The sequence below is a fragment of the Salvia miltiorrhiza genome, chromosome 7, assembly GCF_028751815.1.
Source record: "Salvia miltiorrhiza cultivar Shanhuang (shh) chromosome 7, IMPLAD_Smil_shh, whole genome shotgun sequence".
NCBI classification, from domain to species: Eukaryota; Viridiplantae; Streptophyta; class Magnoliopsida; order Lamiales; family Lamiaceae; genus Salvia; species Salvia miltiorrhiza.
This window is the reverse complement of record NC_080393.1, coordinates 51,240,131-51,263,181: the sequence shown is the minus strand read 5'-3', so window position 1 is coordinate 51,263,181 and position 23,051 is coordinate 51,240,131. Positions and strand designations below refer to the sequence as shown.

Sequence of the window (23,051 nt, the reverse complement as noted above, 5' to 3'; positions counted from 1 at the left end):
CGACTGAAGCCTAACGTGTATCAGTTAAAGTCTTTGACTTAACTGATAACTCTTTACTGAAGAGTATTCAGTATCAGTCGCCAACCTAAGTTTAACTAAACTCTATTTACTTAAAAGGTTGTGTCAGTTTGTTTTCGATTTAAAATAGCGTATAGGTGTATTCCCCCTCCCCCCATACACCTATTCGAGACCCTCAAGGACCTAACAAATAATAAGATAAATATAAAGTAAAATTATACTTCATTACGAAAAAGTAATATATTCGTGTGTTGTATTTATATATTCTATATTTGTATGACTTGAGAACTCTTAACTTTTACCGATAATATTTACTAAGCATTTTCATCATGCATATAATATAGTTGAGCTATTATCTTATTTTTTAATTTTATATCTTTTTTGTCCTTTAGTGCTAATTTGGTTCAAGTAGAGGAATGGAAAGGGAATGAAATCAAATAAAGGAGAGGAATGGTAACAATAACCATTACTTTTATTGAGTGTTTGGTTAAACAATGAAAATGAATCATTAGTAAGGGATTCCCTTTCTTTTTTGTTTCCCCTCTATTTTGAGGGGTAACAAATTGGGTGATTGAGTTACCCTCAAGTAAGGGTAATTGTTAACTCATTAATCAAACCAAATAACAAGTAATAGATTCACTTAATTGAATCCCTTTCCAACCTCTAAAAACACCCAACCAAACGTGGGCTTAGTTAGGATCAGTAACGATCGGTCGTTGATAATTGTAGTCGAATGTCTTGTTAAGACGATAACTAATTTAGTACTATTCTCTCTTATTCATTATTTAAGTCGTTCTGTACCATTTATGTTTTTGTATCTTGTTAATAGTCACTATTTTCCGTCCTGTAAAATAGTCATAATTTTTTTTGAAGCGTCAACAGAAAATAGTCATATTATATTTATAGACACTACCCCCAACAGATTATCATTCATATATTAACTTATTACCTATTCTACTGCATGATGGGACTCTTTCTATCTCCACTTACAATACAAGCATTATTAACACTACTTTTATGGTGAGATCCTTTCTCTACTCATAACAAACATAATCAATTTTATTAAAATTCGTGTCACTTCCTCCTACGTCTATTTTTACATGACATTGATTAAGGTTAATTTTGGCAAGAAAATAAGTTATTAATATATCTGTTGTAGCTTAGACTATTTTTATCAACAACCTGTATCAACAAAACTTCTTATTAAAAAAATTATTTCTCTCTCTTCTACATATAAAACCTAATATTTTTATCAATGACCCACTTCAATATTAGGATTATATATTTAATTTTTATTTAAAAAATTACATGACCAATAAAATGCTACCAAGTGTCAAGAGGCATGAATAATGGAATAGTACTTGTCATGGATTGTCCGACAAAGATAGTACTAGTATTTCAAGTAACTATTCAACTAGCATAGTTGCTACTTCGAGCTCTGAATTTAGAGTTCGGAAAAGTTCATCAAATTAATATTTAGGGTTATTCAGGAATTTGAATGGCGTCGGCTCAGTCTGCATTTGATTTCACCGTCAAGGTCAGCTGCTCACTTCGCCCCGTACTTTTAAGGTTAATGGATTGGAAATCCCCAAAACAAAATTGCTAATTTGATAGATTCATATCGCATGCTTGTTGACGATTTGCTTCTATTTGTGCCTGTCGATTCCGAAGACTGCACCATTTACTTAGGGTTTCTGCTGTTTATGCTTAAGTTGTGCTAGAATCATCACTAGGTGTTTGATGTATTTCCCCTACGAATGCTTCGCGTAATTTTTTTACGTGTTTGTGGTGTTTCAACTATTAAGTCCACAGTCACACTTGTAGAATCAGAATCATGCTCATAAATGTATCTATGAGAAATCAATCCCGGTTTCGATATATTTAGCCAAACTCTGGAACCGCGCAATAATGTTGCCCTTAATGTCCAGTATCTTTTTGTAGAAAGTCGCATATGATTTGACACTTGGGTTAAGCTTTCTACGATGCTGTTAGCAGTTATTTGTTTCTCATTTTCCTTCGAGTAAGAGTGTTTGATAGCATGATTTCCTCAACGTCTGTTAAGATTGAAGTGAAAAACCTTGGAGTTGTGGCCTAGACGGCTTGATCTGTAAAACTGTTTGGCTCAGCTGAAGCATCTCATTCAGGACTTCTTTTGCAATCATATCAAGAACTTAACTTATGAAGGAGCTTTATGGCAATTCATTCCACATATTTGGCTCAGCTGTATATAACCGCTGTTGGAAAACATTTGCTTGTTGCTTTCAGGATGCTAAAGGAAATCAAGTGGATTTAGGAATTTACAGAGGCAAAGTGTTGCTGATTGTGAATGTTGCCTCCAAATGGTAGCATTTACTTAGTTTCTTTTTTTTTTTTTTTAGTATTGTCTCCTTTGATTAGCTTGTCTATGAGAGTTCTCAGAAACATGGTTAAGCCAAATGTTTCAATATGGAAGTTGGTCTATATAATGATTAAATTTTTTGACTAGTCCATCAAGATAGATTAGCATCATCTTATTGTTTTGTTAACTAAACTGTTTGTATTATACACTTCTAGGCATAGTTCAATTTTCAGAATTTTTTCTATGTTCCTGCATGTAACTGGTTTTTTGCATGTAAGTTTATATTAGTAATTGTCCAAATTAGTGAAATGTCGACTTTGAGGCAGATCATGTTCATTTATTTTTGAGTTGGGTGCTTAATAAACTATACATTCATTCAACCAAGTTTCCTACCCATTTCCATTTCATCAAGGCAGTTTGGCTATTATTAACTGCTTTTTGTATGTGTCTTTTAATTCATTATTAGTGGGATGACCAACTCGAACTACATTGAGCTAAATCAGTTGTATGAGAAGTACAAAGATCAAGGTATGTTTTTCTGATGTAGACATGTACAAATTTCCTAGTGTGATATTGGTAGACTCAAGAGTATCATGCCAAGGAAAGTTAAACTCAGAGAGAAATGTTTGGAGAAAAATGGGAAAAACAATCAAGACAAGGAAGAACTCCGGAAGAATTTCGTAATAAGTTAATAACTTATACTACCTAAATCTACGAGTGCAAAGAAAAACCAATAGAAGACTGGCTTAGAGGGGGCACTTAAATAAACTATTCAACAACTAAGAGTATAACTCCAACTAATTCCACTGGTTCCATCCCTTTCCACCCCAATCAGTTACCGTGCTGATTCTTATGAGTTGTATGATAAGAAGATAAAAACCTATCTGCTTTCCCACCTCTCAATGGAACTTGTGTACTTGAGTTCATTTGGTTCTTCTGCTGGTTTGTGAAGGTGGGGAAGGAGGCCCAACATAAGTATTTTGGTAATGACAGGCCTTAATGGACAATATAGCATTGTTTGTAGGATATCTGGATTGAATGAGTATTTTTCTTTTTTGGTAAAATGATCTAGCTTGCATTGTAAAAATCAAGATCGGCTATCCCTGTGATTGTAAGTAAGCTAATAACACGAACACTTATCTCCATAGGTCTAACTTTGTAGTGCTTCTTTGTAAAAAAAAAAAGTTCGTATTTTGGAGTGAGGCTTCAAGGGTATTCTGCTTGCTTTTCCTCAATTCCTTTCAAATGATAAGAATTCTTCTGGCGCTGTATTCAATACAGGCCTGGAGATTCTGGCTTTCCCATGCAATCAATTTGGCGAAGAAGAACCTGGAAGCAATGATGAAATTATGGATTTTGTCTGCACTCGATTCAAGTCAGATTTTCCCATCTTTGACAAGGTAAACTTTGGACTACATTGTAAATACTTACATGATATCTATCCTTTAACCTATTCTAGCATTAGTCTTCCCAATTTGTGTCTATACTTCATTAACATCATAGTCATTTTGAGGTTTTCCTCACCCCGAAAACTTAGCCACTACAAGTCCACGCATATTGATTTTTCCACGCTGTGACATCATTCGTGTCTGTTAAAAGTTAAAACCATCTGTCCCGATTGAGGGCTTTCCGGGCATTCATGTAATCTGGTACTGTTAATGTTACTCCGCTGTAGGAAGTTGCACAGTAAAGCATATCAATCTAAGCTGCATAGTAGCTTTAAACAATTTAGTAGTATATAATTATCTTTTAATGGCTGCTTTGCTTGTAGTAGATTGAGGTCAATGGAAATGATGCTGCTCCATTATACAAGTTCTTGAAGTTGGGAAAGTGGGGGATCTTTGGTGATGACATTCAGTGGAATTTCGCCAAGTTCTTGGTCGACAAGACTGGGCACCCTGTTGATCGCTATTACCCCACAACATCACCTCTTACAGTTGAGGTACTCGATCACCTAAAAACGAATATGTTCTGTGTCTACCTCCCTTTCCTCTACGGCATCATAAATGTGATTAATATGATACAACGCCATTGTAACCATTTTCTTGATCGCAGAGAGATATTAAAAATCTCTTGGGGCTTCCATGAGTCGACTGATGAGAAATCCATGCTCTCGGAAGGTACTATTATCGAACCTTTGATGGTGATTAGTTCAATCAATGTGTCTGTTCCGTTTTGTGGAAACTGATTATTGAGATCTAAATAGTAGAAGCCTCATGTAACTATGATAACTCTCTTGTAATGTAATTGCTTGAAAATGAAATAACTCGTGAACTTTGTATCAACTTTTTTTATTGCAATTCTTTTTTGACTCTTTAGAAGCTTTGTTCATTTCACTTTGTCTTTGCAAGTAATAAAGATGGGAATTGAAGAAAATAAATATAGAATTCTTATGGATGGTATTCATAAGGAATGCAGTGTGAATGATGTTATAATTTTTTGCCCCGTTTTGACTTGAATGGAAATGAGTTAACAAGGGTTGGACTACTATAAGGCCCAAAATCCACTCTTAATTTATTAGGCCCAAATTCTACAATGTCCCATCAATTTAAACCCTATGCAAATCCAATATCGACGTGTAGAAAATTAAATCGTATAAACACATTGTGACACACGCGCGAGAATATAAATAAATAAATAAATAAAATCTGAATTCAAAAAATTGACCATTCAACACATTTTCCTTTTTTTTTTTTTTTTTTCAATATAGACTATCTATATGTATCCTATCTCCCATTCATTCAAATCACTCCCAAAATCATTCTCCTTAGGCAATCATCAAAGGACCAACGCGTATTTGGAGGAAAGAGAAGTTGAGCGATATCATGTTCACGTGCATCATTTTGTACAATATGATTATTTAAGACGAAGGCGAGCACACAACAGAATGGAAAGAAGAGGACGTCGACGAAGTTTCGAGTAGCTTAGCCGTAGCTCGTCCTCGCACTGTTGCTCCGCTGAAATTTCGCGCATATGTGGCACGACAAGCCTCTATGCGAGACTACAACATACACGTTCGCCTCGCTTCAGATTAGAAGGAGCACATTTGGTCCCGTTTGGGTCCGATTCCACCTTAAAAAAATTTATTGTACTTTTTATTTGAATTATTGTATTTTATTTAAGTCTTTAATTTTATTTTAATTATTATACTTTTAATTTTTAATTTCAATGAAAATTTCAAATGTTGAAATAGAATTGTAGAAATTGGATTTAATGAAAATTGAGATTTTAGCGTCTCTTATAGCACCAATGCACTGTGGAGGGTAGGCATTGTGGACCACCTTATAGCGCTTCCCACTGAAGATGCTCTAAGATCTAAACTTCTCAAAAAGATTATATCAAAGAAAAATGGGGTATTACTTAAACAAAGTTATTGAAAATACTCTATCCGTCCTTCAAATAACCTTCTATCCTTTTTTGGGATCGTTCCACAAATAATTTTCTATTCATTTTGGGATACTACCCCACCATTAATAATATCTTATTTATTTTTATTTTTCATTTTTTATTTTTTATTTTTTCACCACTTCTAATACTGATTACTACTCCATACGTCCCACTATTATTGTCCCATAGTTTTCGGGCACGAGAATTAAGGAGATTGTGTAAAGTGGTTAAAAGTAATATAAGACCCTGCCTTTCATGAAAATGAGACAATAATAATGGACAACTCAATATAGTAAGTGTGACAACAATAGTGGAACAAAGGGAGTATAATAAATTTTCACAACTTTTAATATTAATTATAATATTTTTTTTACCACTTACAATACACTCAATAATTTTGTCTTGAAACTCGTGTCTCTCCATTCTAGGAAGTTATTCAAGGGACAGTAGAATTAATGAATAGTATTCTCTCTGTCTCAATTCAATAGGTCATGTTTCCTTATTAAGACGTCTCATTCAATAGGCTATTTTCTAAAATTAAAAGTCAATGCATAATAATAAGTATTTTCACATGATTTATTATTTACATCAAATGTCATTGTATCTCAAATATAATTATCTCTTCTTTATTTATCTCTTCTATTTTTTTAAATAATTATATTTTAAAAAAAAATATTTTTTTTATTTTATTATAAATTATTTATTTTTTACTAATATTTGTGTTCAAATCTTATGGCCTATTGAATTGAAACGAAGGGAGTACATTTGAAAGGAAAGAAAATGTAAAATGCAGTGTGTAAAGAGAGAGCATTTTGCATCTATGAATGAAAATGTACATAAAAGTTGCATCTTTAGACACTATTAGCTTATAAATAACCCACGCCTTTTCACCTTCTTCTCCAAAATCATACTCTTACACTAGACCGGCTCTCTCATCTAAATCTTCCATCTCCCACGTCACCACATCACACGCCTCATCTCTCGCTCTCAGCTAATCTCAGCAGCTGTGGGCAGAGTATGCATTTTGCATCTAATTACAACTGCAATCTTTGCCTGAACCGCACCGCCGTCAACACTTGATCTCGGTTCACTCATTTTTCGTTTTTTCCTGGAAATTTCCTTTGAATAATTTTGTTTTTTCTGGTTCATTATATATCTGTTCCATTTCGTACTCTACAGTTAACATATAGTATATAAAAGCTGCTAATAATGCATTGCATGTGTGTTTTGTCTCATACAAGCTAAGCTAATCTTCATTCTCGAATGTTTTAGTTAGTTTAGGCCCTTGCACGTACAATATTTAGTTTGATTTTTTGCCCATTTTTCTCTCTCTTTATTTGCAGAAAAGAAGAAGTCAGGATCAGAAAATGGGCGAGAGTTCAAAAGAGGGTGGCCGTGCTTGCCTCAAATCATGCAAACCAAACAATATCTCTCTGATCAGTAAATTGCTTGCTGTTTTTATTCAATTATATTGTCATTTTCCATTTTTTCTGAAACAAATAGCAAATTAGCAATGGAAATGCAAATTGGGTTTTTTTTTGTGTTCCACTATAGGGTGTTTGGCTAAGTTTATTTTAAAGAGCTTATAAGCTCTTGGAGCTTATAAGATGTTTTCAAGAGTAGTTTTTAAGAGCTTGTAAGTTGTCAAATTGTTTGGATAATTGAGCTTATAAGCTAGATAGAGAATTTTTAGTTAGAGAGATAAAATCGAAGAGAAATGAAATTAGAATGATATATGATGAAAATAATAAATCATAATTAAGTTATTTTTGTAAATGAGTGTTGCTTATAAGAGAATGAGAAAATAAGTTGGCATAGAGGAACTTATTTTTTGGGGAGTTTATAAGCTCTCAGAGCTTATTTTTACAGCTTATAAGCCTCTTTTGGAGCTTATTTTGCCAAACACTTTGAAGGTGCTTATAATCTATTTTAAAGAGCTTATAAGCTAGCCAAACACCCATGTATCTTTAATTTGAGCATTTTAGTCCAAATTAAGTTGTGCCTTGCTTGCTTCTACTACCTAAATTTTGCATTTGCAGCTTATACAAGGCATCGTTGGCGAAGCAAGATAGAAACCAGAAATAAAAATGGTAAGTAACACATACAGATTGCATTTATAAATGCTCTATAATATATACATATTTACTCAAACGATCGATCATGCACTGCACAATCTAGAAAATCTTGCACGGATTTTTTTTTTTGTCCCCTGCAAATTTAGCTTGATGATATTCCTAATTAGATTATGCTCTAAATTGTCATGTTTTCATTTATACATTAGCATCACAACAAACTACTTGTAGCTCATACTACCAATTGGATCATTTAATAATGTGGCATATCTTTAATTTTATTTCTACAACCTACTTGTGGAAGACCGTTACAGCAGTTTTGTTGCTTTTCCAGAACAAGAACAACATGATGCTTTTATAGAAAATCAATCAGAAAATGTGAGTGAAAAAGGCGAAGCTGAGGATGTACAAGTTTCCGGGGGCAGCTTGATTTCGGCATTTGCTCCAGCTGTACAAGTTTCCGGGGGCAACTTGATTTCGGCATTTGCTCCAACTTTACAAGTTTCCGGGGGCAGCTTGATTTCAGCATTGGATCCAACCTCATTATTTGGATCCACATCTAGGATGCCTAAAACGGGCAGTTATGTCAAACTCTCGGATGTTCCTGCACCAGCAACACCAGATATCGTTGCTAGATATGGCAAAGCTTCTGCTATGGATTCTAAGAAAAGGACATGTTGCAGATCATTAAATCTTGATACAAGAAATCTTAAGAGAAAAGCTGCAGAGGCTGACAAGGACTGTGAGTCTCAATGCATATATAGTAACACTTGAGGTGTTTCATTTCTTGATGTGATCTTTATTCTTCATATTCTATAGATGAAATCTTGACACCTACCGGATGCATTAGAGAGCGTGACGAAGAAGAAAGAGATGGGTTGGATAGGCAGATTAATTTGTTTATGTCCCGCATGAACCAGATCCAAGGTACTTCATCCATGTGCACTAAATTTTAGTCTAGCTCCATTCGATTTTTGTGTGATGAAAGCAGAGAAACATGTCTTGCTTTGCTTGTAAAGCAATAACATCATTGGGTGAGTGATAAATCTTGCAGGTGTAAGAACATTTTCCGAGTGGAAAGGTTCGGTTATGGACTCCATAGTGGGAGCATATCTCGCACAAAACGTGAAAGATGAGCTTTCAAGGTCCAATGGAACTCCTTTTTATTTTGTTTGTTTTCATACCCTTCTAAAAGTTGTATACATTTTATGTATGCAGCTCAGCCTTCATGTCACTAGCTGCTAAATTTCCAAGAGACGCAGCCGGTGCCGCTTGTAGAAAAAGCGTGCAGAAGGGGAAAAGTGGAAAGAAAGATAGATGTTCCAGGATGAGAACCAATACGAAGCATGATCCCGCGCTCCTGAATGTTCTCAAGGATTGCCACTCGAAACATCGCAGCGAAAAGAGAATGTCCCAAACATCAGATGCTGTAGACTGGGACTCGGTTAGGATGGCCACAGTAAGCGACATTGCCAAAGCCATTCAGAAAAGAGGGATGAGCAACAATTTGGCTGAAAGAATTAAGGTTTCTGTTTGTCATAACATAGGATGGCTGATGTGAAGTTGATATAACTGAGAACTTACATTTCTTGTGCAGGATTGCCTTGAGCAATTGGTTAAAAACTTTGAGAGCACGGATATGGAGTGGATACGAGATGTTCCACCTCTTAAAGCAAAGTAAGCAATTATTGTTTTAATCAGAATATTCGAATACCACAAATGTGGTGCACAATCTCTTTAAGGGAAGCATGTATTTCATTCTTATAGTTCGGGTGTTACCTCCCGTTGTAGGGAATACTTGCTGAGCATATACGGGCTGGGATTGAAAAGTGTGGAGTGCATACGTTTGTTAACACTCCGACATAAAGCATTCCCTGTAAGTTTCTATTTGTAGGATCAGTGAATGATGTCATATAGTGATAAACAAGGAATAACTATTTCTTTCTTGATTAGATTGACAGGAATGCTGGACGAGTGGCCGTACGTCTAGGATGGTTTCCCCTAAACGAACTTCCAGAAGGAGTCGAGTTTCACCTACTAAAAGAGTATGAGCTATATATACTATCTAACTTCACAGTTCCATTGATTTGCTTTCAGTAACTGTTGATTAGTAGTATTACTATTATTTAGGTATCGAAAAGTGAACTCCATTCAGATGTATCTCTGGCCACATCTATCTCATCTTGAGTGGTCAATACTGTAAGAACGTGCAGCCAACTCGATAAGTCGACCCTAAAATATTCTTTATTTTACTCAACATTGTTTTCCTAAGTGCTCTTTGTACCTGATGTTAGGTATGAACTACACTGCCAGCTCATCACTTTTGGCAAGGTATTTAAGAGATGAGACGCGATATGTGTTTAGAATTTTCAAAAAACATGATCAAACGTTATTAAATCCTTACAGGTATTCTGTAGAGAAAAAAATCCAAATTGCTGCGAGTGCCCGATGAGAGCAGAATGCAGGCACTTTGCATCCATTCAAGCAAGGTCTGCTTGTATATTTACTGAATCTGTTAAACCAATATAGTTTGTATAATGAAAACCAGCATTATTTGGTTTAGCATTTTGGTAAACCATTTCATGAAAAATAATTCTAAATAACATTATAAAAATGTTGCTTTTCCTGATAAGTCCATAGAACTGATTTTACTGAATGAAATGCATGTAGTGCTGATGTAAAATCGAGAGGGCTCGCTGAAATGGACATAGAAGATTACGGTCTTGTAAGGCCTCGAACTAGGTATCGTACCTCAAATACGGCATCTATCCGAGTGGTCAAGAAGAAGAAGAAGAAGAAGAAGGGGAAGATTAATGTAAACGTAACCTCTTCGAGGACAGAGCATCAAGTGTAAGTCTGCATAAAATCATTTCATAAAAAATTTCAAATTGTAAATTTGAATACGAGCTTTCCTTGAATCTCAATATTATGTATTTTTCTTTCATGACAATTGATCACAGATATGTCCTTCCAGGTGGTCACCATCTTTTGGCAGAGGTAGTTTCTTCAAATTTAATACTATATTAAATATATTTCTTTGAGTGATCTTGAATTCATTTTGATTTTATTATTAATTTTTAGGCTATTTTAGATTACAAATTTGGATATAAAATGAGAACACATTATAAAATTGGGTTAGTTTGTAGTCCAGTTCGGTTTGAAAAAGAACTTATGTCGTTGAAAACTCAAGTTAGTCGAGTTTTAGGACTTGGGTTCACCCCATTGTTGTTTAGGAAGACTGCTAAGTTTAAGTCTCCCTTTTGCAGCTAGAGTCAATAGACCATGGCGACGCATGCCCATATCTACTCGCCGTATGGACTCCAGGTTGACGGTTGTAGTCGTATATTATTTAGGTACAATTATATCATAATGCGATCTATCTCTGGTTCAGAAAGTCTTGGAAAGGATGGGTGTATACACGAGGAAGATGCAGTTTATGGGACACTTCTGGTTAGAGATATCTACAAATTTCGAATTTTCGCCTCTCTATATATAATTTAATAGTGCAACTATGTGTGTTCAGATACCTGCCCGGACAGCAACCGGAGGAACATTTCCACTGAATGGAACATTTTTCCAAACTAATGAGGTTATTGATCTTCTTATATTCATCGTGCAATCGAGCAGACTTTTACGTACCAACGTGTTCTCTTCACGAGCAGGTATTTGCGGATCACGAGTCTAGTGAGGTTCCGGTTAGAATTTCAAGGGCATCGCTGACAAATCTTTCATCCGCGACTTTATATTGTGGAAGCAGTATGTCATCAATATGCAAAGGTTGAAATTAAATTGTATACTAATATAGCAGAGGCGTTTTGAGTTTCTTTCCACTTTATTTCTTGTGATGCAATGTAAATGCAGGCATGACATGTGGTGAAGTCCAGAAATGCTACAACACAGGTAACATCAAAATTACTCTGATTGCAAATAAAATTATTTCCTATGTGTGTGTTATCTTGTGAGAAAATGAGAATAACGAATAAGTCAAATAGCCGTAATTTAATTTATTTGGTAAAATTTTCGCCATTTAAATGGTTATTCGTGCATTGCAAGCAGTTTATTGCTATTCTTATTTCACACTATAAATTTGAATAAATGATTTGAATATTTGACTTTCAGATTCATTCTCATTTCTCATGAACAGGATTTGCATGTTTGCGCGGGCTCAATTTGAAAACGAGGGAACCGATACCTCTCCCGCCAAGATTCCATAATCGAGCGGGAAAAACCAAGAAGCGTGATGACATGCATAAACTAGACTTGGAAAGGTAAATAGTGTCCATATATATTTTGTACCACATCTTAAAGAAATATGATGGCCTTACACATCTTAATTAGCACTAGTGATTTTGCTTACTTGCTTTTGGAGGTAGATTTGTATTAGAGTAAAATTAAAATAATAAAGCATGCAGTGGATCATATTGAAAATGTTTTCAAGTAGAGCGAGCCAGCGCGAGTCATGACCAGAAATCGTGCTTGTGTATTAGCGTTTAAAGCGCAACATTACAAAACAGCAAATTTGCAGTAAAATTGATCTCAATTTAACATTGTCTAACGTATGGCTTTTTTAATATTTTACTATATATATGATTAAATTATGGTAATTTAATATATTATCAAATTAATAAATGATATAATTAAATTGTAGTACATATCCCACCTAGAAGCTAGTATCCAGAATCTCAATGATCTATATAATACATACCGAACCTTGACTTTATGAAGGATCTTATGTTTTGAAACAGATATGATACTTATTAGAGTATTTAGCATTCAATTGAGAGTTTTTAGTATTCAATTGAGAGTGACACATGTTTTAATAAAGTGGTTGGGTGTATTGTGAGTGAAATAAGGGTCCTACCTTTTACTCCCTCCATCCCGTTTCAAATGACTTTAAATTTTTCGGCACGGAGATTAAGAAATGTGTTGTAAAGGTATAAAGTAGTGGTACCCACCTTATTAATGATTTATGCAATCCTAATTAACAAAAGCAACTAAGAGAGAGAAAGTCATGTAAAATTGAATAAAAAAAATGAGGAAATAAAATATGGACAACTTAAATTAAATTGCCACCACTTTAAAAGGCTGAAACAGTTGGAATAAAAATGATGCCCAACTTATATGCATGTTCGAAATTTTGGTGCCAAATAAACAAAATTGTGCCATAACTACATGTTCCCTCTCAAAATTCAAATTACATTAACTCCTATAACTACATATATGCCTTCCGTCTCCGGCACGATTTCTTCCAGATCCGACAACCCTTGCATACCGTCGGTCTTCGAAACGATCTTAGAACAAGAATTGGTGAAATCTGCCGTCTCAGACATGGTTTTCGTCGAATCCGTCTAACAACTGCTACCGGGCGTAGGGGAGCCCCAAAGTTGGACCTCCGACTGGTGTAGGGCCGCTTCCAATCGTCCTATGCACGCACGCATACGTGCGCAAACAGCCTCAACTTCGACGAGAGTTTAATCAACGAGCAAAGCCATGGAGTCGCGAATTGCCGATTTTGGCGAAAATATGTCATCACAGATCTCAAATCGAAGGGGTAACGGGTAGGGGTTGGTCACCGCGTCGGAGAAGGGCTCCGAACTCATCACAGCGACAAGAAGGAATGGCAGAGAATTGGAGGTGAAGAGTTGCAAAGAGAATCGAGAAGAGAGAGAAAGTCAGAGTGTTAAATGGGGTGAGGCGGGTTATAAAACCCTAATTAGGAATGAGTTTTTATATTTAATTTCTTAGTGTTAAATGGGCCTTTTAATTGTAGTTTAAAAGCCTGATTTTATTTCTATAAATAGAATGTGTCATTTGAAGTGGGACAATTCAAAATAGAAATAAGGTCATTTGAAGTGGGCAGATGAAGTATATGAGTGTTAAAATGATTAAAGTGGGGTAAGGGTTCCACATGCTTTTACTAAAAATAGAAATGAATACAAAAATATGGGACATCCAAAAATAAAAATAGGGCAAAGGTGCAGATTCCCCCCTGTAGTACACCCCCTAGAGCTTTTAGCCCCCCAAAGTCGGTCAAAGCGCGTTGACCTCCCCAAAGTCCCGGAAGAAGGGTGCAATTAAGTCCCCCCTGTAGTACACCCCCTAGAGTTTTTTTTTATTTTTTTTTTTATTTTTATTAAGACCTTCGGACTTAATTGCACCCTTCTTCCGGGACTTTGGGGAGGTCAGCGCGCTTTGACCGACTTTGGGGGGCTAAAAGCTCTAGGGGGTGTACTACAGGGGGGGAATCTGCACCTTTGCCCATAAAAATATGGATACTAAAAACTGAGATGGAGAAAATATATTATACACTCTAATCACGCTTACCAAACAAGCCGTTAATGTATTATCACTTGGAAATTTGGGGGTGAATGGATAATGTCTTTGTTTTTGATAAGTTAATAATTAAATAAAGAAATTAAAAAAATACGTCACAGTGGACTCGAACTCAAGACCTTTAGTTTTAAGCATTAACCATCCTATTTCTTGGCCAATGCATGGATACATGAATAAGTGTCCAAGCATGAAGCATCATGCTTGTACACGCGTTGTGCACTCGGAATTAAAAGAAAAAGAAGTTTGAGGAAACTTTAATTTTATTAATTAATACTCCTTCCGTCCATAAAAAAATACTCTCCATGTCCTCCAAATAATTTCCTATTTTTTCTTTTTGGGTCGTCTCCCAAATAACTTCCTATTCATTTTGGGATCTGCCCCACCACTAATAATACTCCATTTATTCTTATTTTTCACATTTTCACCACTTTCAATACTAATTATAACGTTTTTTCATCAAATATATAATACGATTAGCGATTCCTGTGCTCCCCTTAAATTTAGGTCCCACGTGGCGTGTCTAAGAATTCAAGGTTTAAAATCCCTGCAATTCTAGAGCATTTGAGTTTATAATATTCATTCCACGTGCCAAATCAATTCCACATATACTATTTTATTTTTATTTTACAAAGACTTCATTATTTTTTGTTTAACACACAGCACACAACTTTTATTTCTATCGAATTCAATCAAATTCTCCGCACCAGACCAAGACGCAATCCGGCGACTCTCCCTCTTCCTCGCCGCAATCCGGCCACTCTCATCTTTCCCCGCCACAATCCAGCCCCAAGTCGGCGCCGCTGCCCCATCTCCACACCAGATTCCTCCACGCCGCGATCCATGGCCGCATTTTCTTCCGACACCAGTTTCTCGCTGCCTCAATCTCCTCTGTATACTTATCCCATCTCCACACCAGTCTTCGCCGTCAGAGACAGCGGATGGCGGCGTTTGGCTGCCCAAGCCCCAATTTCGTCCCCAAATCCATCCCTTCTCCCATCGTAGATGGTCCGTTGCAACTTGATTATTCATAGGAATTTGAAGCCATCCCATCAGCTTATTTCTGCAGATGGAATCCTCAAAATCGTCGATTTTGGCTAGGTATGGATTAGTTGATTGGAAAAAAATCATTGCTGGAGTGTTCGTTGATGTTACAAGTTCAAACATCAAGTTTAGATGCTACTATTTCTTGATCATCCCTTAATTACCATTAATTTTTCTACAGTGTCTCGCCAATGGCTGCCGCCGATGCCCAACTTCTCCGATCACCCATCCTTTGCTCTCTCCCAGTTCGCCGCTATCCTTAGCAGATACACCACCCATGGTAAGTATTATATTAGGAAAGATTACGTTTTGACTCTAAATATAGAAGCCGCTAGCATTAGCAGATACGCCAGCCATGGTAAGTATTCTATTAGGAAAGATTACGTTTTGACTGTAAATGATAGCATATATGCCATCCATGGTAAGTATTCTATTAGGAAAGATTACGTTTTGACTCTAAATATAGAATGATGTTGGTCAATTTTATAAAAGAACAAAATTTGGAAAGAATTGAAATATATACAATCATAGGATGTATATTGGTTATATAGGTTTAAGATTTATTGAATTGTTAGTGGTTTAATTATTTTCTTTCTCTATAGTGTAGTGGTTGATAGTGTTGGTTGATGATGGTGAAAGATAAGGTCTTATCTTGAAGTATAAGAACGGACCTTTTCCAGAAATTTGAGAAAATTTCTTATTATTTTAGTACGAACCCAAAAAACAATTCAGTTTTACAAAATCGCCGCTCACTGGGTGTTAGGGACTGCCAGTCTACCATTATGAGGTGCGTTGTTATATAATTTTTTTTATTTTTTATCCGGTGTATTGTTTGATCTGCGAATATTCTTCTTCATCTTTTTCTCTTTGCGATTTCTGTCCGTATCAAGTTATATATGGATTTGTTCTTAGATTTACATTTCAGAATCGTTTGTTTTCTCTTTATGCTGATATTGTCTATTGAGTAAGAGATCTATATCTGCAAAGATAGTCGTTTATGTTGGAATTGTGTTAAAAATGAAAGTGGGGATTTTGTCCCACATTGGTTTTGCTATCAAAGTAGGTGGAGACCCTTAGGCTATTTAAGGAGTTCCAAGGTCTTTGATACAATTGCACCAATCACTACCTTTAGTCTTGTGATTACTTCTAGTTTGAAATTCCTTGCTCTTTGTTTTAGAGGGGTGAGAGGTTTTCAGAGGCTTGTAAGAGTGTAGTGGTTGTGAGTCGAGAGGGTGAGAAATACTGTGTGATTGTAGAAATTTATCATATAGTAATTTTTCAGTGTGTCGTGGTTTTTCTCCGGATTTGGAGTTTCCACGTTAAATTCTTGTGTTGTTAAATTATGTCTATTTTTATTCTTATTTCTTGCTTCTACCAAGTTTGGATGGGGAACTGATTTCCCAACAATTGGTATCAGAGCCTGGCTGAGGTCTCTTGATATTCCAAGTATGCTCTGTGGTTGCAGCATTGTCTAATCTTCCACATCAGAAAGGATTTCTTGAGAAAGATCCGGGCGGGGTGTCTCTTGCGAGACGGCTGTTCATTTTGGTGGAGAAGCGGTACGTCAAGTCAACTTCAAGTCCAAATGAAGTTCGACGTGGAGAAATTCGATGGAATAATAAATTTTGGCTTGTGGCAAGTGCAAGTCAAGGATGTGCTGATACAATCTGGGTTACACAAGGCCCTGAAAGGAAGTCCGAGTGCAGTCAAAAAGCCCGGTGCAGATGATGACGCAAACAACAAGTCCGGTATGAGTGATGAAGATTGGGAGGATCTGGATCTGAAGGCGGCAAGCACAATTCGTCTCTGCTTGGCCAAGAATGTACTTGCAAATGTACATGGGATTTCGAGTGCGAAGGAGCTTTGGGAAAAGCTGGAAGCTCTGTACCAAGCAAAAGGCATCTCGAATCGGTTGTATTTGAAGGAACAATTTCATACCTTACGGATGGATGAAGGTGTGAAGATTTCAGATCACTTGAGTATTCTCAATGGCATTATCTCTGAACTGGAGAGTATTGGAGCGAAAATTGAAGATGAGGATAAGGCGTTGAGACTCATCTTGTCTCTTCCACGTTCCTATGAACACATGAAGCCAATATTAGTTTATGGGAAGGAAACTCTGGTCTTTGCTGAAGTCACGGGCAAACTTCTTTTGGAAGAAAGAAGGCTGATGAGTGAAGGACGTCCTTCATCGGAAAATTCAGCAATGGTGGCCTTTAGCAGAGGGAGGAAGAAAGACTCCAAGGGCGTTGTTTGTTGGAGGTGCGGAAAACCCGGCCATACGAAGCGAAACTGTCCAGGTGGAGCTCGTCAAGGTGGAGCGGATTCGGCAGAAAGCTCCGAACAAGCAGCTAACATCGTATTTGATGATGTCCTTTGAGGACATGAATATCCTTATGGCATGTCCAATGGCCATGATAGAGGATGTGACGATGTTAGTTGGACCACATGTGCATGGTTTTTTTTGGCATGGATGCAGGTGTGTGGTGAAAAGTATGTCGATGGCTGATGACTTCTAGGAGGGCCAAAAGCTAGAAGGTTGCACCAAAATTTCAGCAAGGTTTTTCGACATGTGCCGAAGTAAAATTCTTAGAATGGTTTATTCTAAGTGTTCTACTCATTTGGTGGAGTAGGTTTATTCTCTTTTGAGGATGATGGTTCTTTGTGATAAGAATCATGATTGTCGGTGAAGACAATGGTGTTTTTTCTTTCATTTTTAACAAGGTGGAGATTGTTGGAATTGTGTTAAAAATGAAAGTGGGGATTTTGTCCCACATTGGTTTTGCTATCAAAGTAGGTGGAGACCCTTAGGCTATTTAAGGAGTTCCAAGGTCTTTGATACAATTGCACCAATCACTACCTTTAGTCTTGTGATTACTTCTAGTTTGAAATTCCTTGCTCTTTGTTTTAGAGGGGTGAGAGGTTTTCAAAGGCTTGTAAGAGTGTAGTGGTTGTGAGTCGAGAGGGTGAGAAATACTGTGTGATTGTAGAAATTTATCATATAGTAATTTTTCAGTGTGTCGTGGTTTTTCTCCGGATTTGGAGTTTCCACGTTAAATTCTTGTGTTGTTAAATTGTGTCTATTTTTATTCTTATTTCTTGCTTCTACCAAGTTTGGATGGGGAACTGATTTCCCAACAGTTTATTTTATCTTTCTTTTTGCTTATCTTAATTTTTAAACGTGGTGAAGTGGATAGCTAATCCATGATCAATATAGCTATTGAACGCTTGGTGAAAAAAAAATTGAATAGTTGGTGTATTAGAAAAGTTCCTGTCTTACTATGATGATAAAGTTTTGTGTTTGCATACACTGAGATGCATGTCTCTTGAGATTTGAGGATTGATCATTAGTATTCCTGAATCCTGAGTGTATCTGGCGCCAAATAGTCGATCTCTAATCGAAATTTCCAACGTTGTTACCGATGTGATCCTATCCTTAATGGCAAGAATTAGTTTTATATGGCTTTGTTCTATATGTTGATTTGATTGGCTTGCTGCTTTGTTAGCTGTTGTTTCCTGACAGCACGTTTTTTATTGTTCAAGTAAGTTTATGTCTCTCATTTTTTGACAATTCACATAGCAAATAACAACAAACTTTCTAATCAACGGCTAACAATATTGTGGGAATGTTGCTTGACAGCATAGATTTTGATGTGGATGATGAGTCGGGTGGCCGTGGGTGCTGCTGTACCGAGTCAAGAGAAGGGGGGAAGCTTTGGTGTGGTGTGTGTGTTGTTGGCCGAGTAGTTGAATCAGGGGCAGAGGGCGAAGATGCTGGCAGCGTAGGGCTGCTGCTATTGGCCAGAGTGAGCAGAGGATAGAGGGAGAAGAAGGTGAGAGGAAGAAAGAGATGTGTGGTTCCACCATTTTAGGTTTAAGGATTTCAAAGGATTTTGTATATTTTACTTTATTGATTTGTGGAAATTTGAGTTGTTGTTGCTGCTGCTAGAAGTTGTGTTTTGTTATTTGTAGTTGGGTATTTAAGTTTATGAGTTGTTATTGCAAGTGTTAATTCTTAAGTATATGTAGTTAATGGGGAGTGATTTTTCTTTATGAATTGTGTGTGAAGCTAACATTAGATTACCTTAATGTGTTCTTCAGCTAAGCTCCTCAAATCAAGGTAGACATCAACTAATTTAGCAGGAACTGTAACACAAAATAATAAAATGAAATGCCCAGTGAAATTAAGGCATGATCTTCATAGAATAGTGCTGAAAATAATTGGTAAAGAACAGACAAAACAAACTATTGTTGTAGCATGTAGATAAGCTTGAAATTTCTGCTGAAACAATTTGTTACATGGTTTGTTAATGGCAGGAAGAAAGTGAATCTCTAATCTTAAGAGTAATCTGAATAGCCCAGGGGCACTTAGCACAAGATCACACACACATAAGTAGCAGTTTTGCAAATCAAGTAAATTGCTACCCTTTCTATTTCCCCCAAATCTTATCAATAGCCATTCCCTAGTGACTGATCAAGCTCTAGGGTAGGGCATGGGTGGTTGGATTAGAGCATCCCAACAAAACAGAAGCAACAACAAATTACCATGCTCTAGAATGTCCAACATTAATTAGATGCCTACCAAATTAATCATAGAAGGCATTCTCTGTAACATATATCGACGGGTAGCGGGTGACGAGTATCCGATGGGTAGCGGGTTGGTAGATACCCGACGGGTGGTGGGTATCCGCGGGTCGCAGGTATGGGTGTCAAATAGTAGTGTGCAAGAAGTTAAAATTTTCTCTAAAATTTGCTGCAATTTCGTGGTGATTTATTTGTTGGGTGGCTTATTGCATTTGTTGGGTGGGTGATTGCAGGATGTCGACACTGAGAAATAGCAGCGCCCCTACCTCTCAAGCCTCGATGGGTATCTGACGGGTAGCGGGTGGCGGATATCCGGCGGGTAGTGGGTGGCGGCAACCCGACCGGTAGTGGGTATCCGCAAGTTGCGGGTATGGGTGGCAAATAGTAGTGGGTGACAAATAATTTTTTTTTGAATATACGTTTCGCTAAGTCATGTTAGGGGTGAAAGTCCTCTTTAATTTATTTATTTTATTTTGATTTGATATGTGACGTAGATCTATGTTATATTAACACTTATTTTATTGAATAATATTCATCATTTATAAATATATTATGAAAGAAAGGTAGACTTTTTATTTATAAATTATAACATCAAATAATACCCGTCGAAATTCGACGGGTTACACACTAGTTATTTTTAGTACTAATTTATAAGACTTTTTCATTACGTTTCAACACATTCAACAATTTTATCTTAAAACTCGCACCCTTCCCTCCTAAAATGTTATTTGAGGGACGGAGGGATGTTCACAAAAATTAATTTATTGTCATTTTTGAACATCTTCTATTATATGATGAGCTCATTTCTCCGTTCATAATATAATTAATTATTATTATTAAAATTATTTTTTATGTGGGATCTCATCTTTATTTACAGTACATTTAATTATTTTTATTGAAACATGCGTTGTCTCCTTTTGCGAGTAGTATATTTTATGAACGAGTATATTTATAAGTCTGTTGTCGGTGGTCACCAATAGAAAACTGAACGCGTTAATTGTACTGCTTCTGGAAGAAAAGTAATACTATAACAAAATTGACACAAATTCTTGCTATCTATTCCTAACCTAAATAGTGCATTCCCTAATCTTTGAAAAAGGAAGCACTAATCTTTGAAAAACGAAGCACTCACCAGAAAAAATAAAAAGAAACAATCATAACTCAACACTCAAATATATATAATACCATCTGAAAAATGGTAAGTCAAAAGCTATTTATTTATGCAGCCAATTACTAACCTTTTGCAATATGCAGCAGAGGACCTTTTACTCTCAATTCAATTCCTCATTTTATATTTTATAACCGTTACAGATATATATTAAAAAAAAATAAAAAATACATGTAAGGCAGCAACAATTTCAAAAAAAATTCCTAAAACCGGAATTAATACAAGAATATGTACTAGACATGTTTTTCGATTCCCTACATATATAGATATAGTTGTTCAAATACAAAAAATTTCTCTTACCGGCAGAAATAATTATGTGAGAAACAAAGCACGCCACCCACCGCAAATGGAAAGAATCATAAATTCAACAATCAAATAGCATTTGAAAAATGGTAAGACAAATCTATTTACTTATGCAGCCAACTTTTTGCAATATAGAGATGACCTTTTACTTTACTCCAAATTAACTCATCATTATATACTCCTCCGACCACAAAAAGTGTGTGATGGAGTGAAGGACACAAATTTTAATAAAATAAAAATAAAAAATTGTGATGTTAGTATTAAAAGGTAGTATTGAGTCCATAAGTGGTGGATATTTTATAAATATGGAATGTGAATAAAAGTTTAAAGTATAAAGGATGTTTCTAAAAAAAAGAAAACACATAATTTTTCTAGACATATGAAAATAATATATACACAGTTTTTGTGAACGAATGAAGCATTTTATTAACTGTCACAACTATAATATATACGGCAACAACAATTTCTAAAATTTCATAAGCTCTGAATTAATACAACAAGAATTGCACGTTGCTAAACGTGCAAGAATCTGTCTCTTATATATATATATATGGAGAGGTTCAAATAAAAACTTTTTATTTTTTTTTACGGACAGAAGACTACCCGGTAGTTGGTGCCCGCCGGGCACGTGAAAGTGCTCGTGGGGTCATCCTCCGGGTAGGTGAAGGCCTCGCGGCACAGCGCCTTAAAGAAGCGCGACTTGTCTGTGGGGCGGCACGCGCCGGCGTGGCAGCAGTACTCCGTTGTCTTGTAGACGGAGCACGGGTTCTGGCAGCCCCCGGGGGCCTTCAAGTCGTCGGGGCAGCCCCCGACGACGTCGGCCGCGCACCTGACGGAGCGCGTGCAGTTATTGGTGGTGGGGGCCATCTCTACCGGGACGTTGAATCCGTCCATGACGGAGATGTCGTAGTAGTCCTTGCGGGCGAAGCTGTTGAGGCCGTACTCCGCCTTGGTGTGCGGCGGCGCGCCGTAGGCCGTGCAGTTGAGGCGGCCGCCGCAGTCGCCGGTGAGGCAGGAGCCCTGGCCGGCGGAGTCGAAGGTGCAGTTGGTGCGGGCCCAGATCTTGGCGAGGTTGGGGCCGGTTTGGAAGTCGAGGGTCCAGGTCTGGCCGCTGTCGAGGCGGCGGCCGCCGACGTGGGGGAGGACGGCGGGCCACAGGGTGTAGGAGCAGTTGTTCTGGATGTCGAAGCGGATGGCGTCGGAGCGGTGGAGGAGGAAGAGGAGGAGGAGGAGGACGGCGGAGAGGTGCTTCATCATATTTTGAGTGTGTGTGTGTGTGAGAATTGGTTTATTGTGGAAATGGGATTAGGTGTACATGTGTATATAAGGAGGAGAGATTGCGTGGTGAAATTTAATTCTAATTGCAACATTTTTTCAAATGATTTGACTATTGTGTGCATTCGATTCGATGGTGGTTGATTTAGATTTGTAAAGTGGAAGAGTCAATATTTTCTTTTTGTTACTGTTTCTATTTATTTTTTTAGGAAAGGAAGAGTCAAGATTTAGAAAAGTGTGGAGGTTTCTTGTATTTTGTTGTTGCGTCCACACTGAAAGAAGGGTAAATTCATCCCTAAAGAAAGAAAAAATAGTCGCACTTGTGTGCGTACTGTGCGTGCAGGCCGGGTTTGGGTTCAAGTCGATTCAAAATTTTACTTGAATTTGATCTTATTTGTTTTTATATACTTTCTCCGTCTATTAATTCGTGTTCTAAAAAAAGCAAATACGAATTTATAAAAAATGTATTATTTACTTCAGTGGATCCATGTACAAAAAAAATAATCTAATAACCATATATGTAAAAGACACT

General features: G+C 36.8%; 3 protein-coding genes and 1 long non-coding RNA gene across 8 annotated transcripts; 3 read left to right on the top strand and 1 right to left on the bottom strand.

Moving 5' to 3' along the window:
* Positions 1-1,391: 1,391 nt before the first annotated feature.
* Positions 1,392-4,674, top strand: LOC130994703 (probable glutathione peroxidase 8). Of its 2 annotated transcripts, XM_057919775.1 has the most exons (6): positions 1,400-1,555; positions 2,284-2,360; positions 2,823-2,884; positions 3,638-3,756; positions 4,131-4,298; positions 4,412-4,674. In XM_057919775.1, the coding sequence occupies exons 1-6, from the start codon at positions 1,517-1,519 to the stop codon at positions 4,442-4,444; spliced, it is 498 nt and encodes a 165-aa protein (XP_057775758.1). In that variant the 5' UTR covers positions 1,400-1,516; the 3' UTR covers positions 4,445-4,674. The 2 variants fall into 2 exon arrangements, with proteins under 2 accessions (XP_057775757.1, XP_057775758.1); XM_057919774.1 differs by having other exon boundaries at positions 1,392-1,555; positions 4,131-4,674.
* Positions 4,675-6,629: 1,955 nt separating this feature from the next.
* LOC130994702 (DNA glycosylase/AP lyase ROS1-like) lies at positions 6,630-12,234 on the top strand. Of its 3 annotated transcripts, XM_057919772.1 has the most exons (21): positions 6,630-6,828; positions 7,087-7,183; positions 7,783-7,833; positions 8,150-8,557; positions 8,635-8,742; positions 8,870-8,960; positions 9,034-9,340; positions 9,413-9,492; positions 9,607-9,691; positions 9,769-9,860; positions 9,946-10,014; positions 10,110-10,146; positions 10,222-10,304; positions 10,486-10,665; positions 10,776-10,812; positions 11,082-11,139; positions 11,207-11,265; positions 11,339-11,404; positions 11,478-11,592; positions 11,677-11,715; positions 11,960-12,234. In XM_057919772.1, exons 2-21 carry the CDS (start codon positions 7,111-7,113, stop codon positions 12,085-12,087), a joined length of 2,166 nt encoding a protein of 721 aa, XP_057775755.1. In that variant the 5' UTR covers positions 6,630-6,828; positions 7,087-7,110; the 3' UTR covers positions 12,088-12,234. The 3 variants fall into 3 exon arrangements, 2 of the variants coding, with proteins under 2 accessions (XP_057775755.1, XP_057775756.1); XR_009091888.1 differs by lacking the exon at positions 11,960-12,234 and having other exon boundaries at positions 10,790-10,812; positions 11,677-11,700; XM_057919773.1 differs by lacking the exons at positions 11,677-11,715; positions 11,960-12,234 and having other exon boundaries at positions 10,790-10,812; positions 11,478-11,616.
* A 2,546-nt stretch (positions 12,235-14,780) lies between these two features.
* Positions 14,781-19,246, top strand: LOC130994701 (uncharacterized). 2 transcript variants are annotated; one of them, XR_009091886.1, is made up of 4 exons: positions 14,781-15,246; positions 15,371-15,469; positions 15,792-15,976; positions 18,830-19,246. It is a non-coding gene; the product is annotated as an uncharacterized LOC130994701 (long non-coding RNA). The 2 variants fall into 2 exon arrangements; XR_009091887.1 differs by having other exon boundaries at positions 15,371-15,976.
* Positions 19,247-21,644: 2,398 nt separating this feature from the next.
* On the bottom strand, positions 21,645-22,785 carry LOC130994700 (protein P21-like). Its single transcript, XM_057919771.1, has one exon. The coding sequence runs from the start codon at positions 22,499-22,501 to the stop codon at positions 21,830-21,832; it is 672 nt and encodes a 223-aa protein (XP_057775754.1). The 5' UTR covers positions 22,502-22,785; the 3' UTR covers positions 21,645-21,829.
* Between the last annotated feature and the right edge of the window lie 266 nt (positions 22,786-23,051).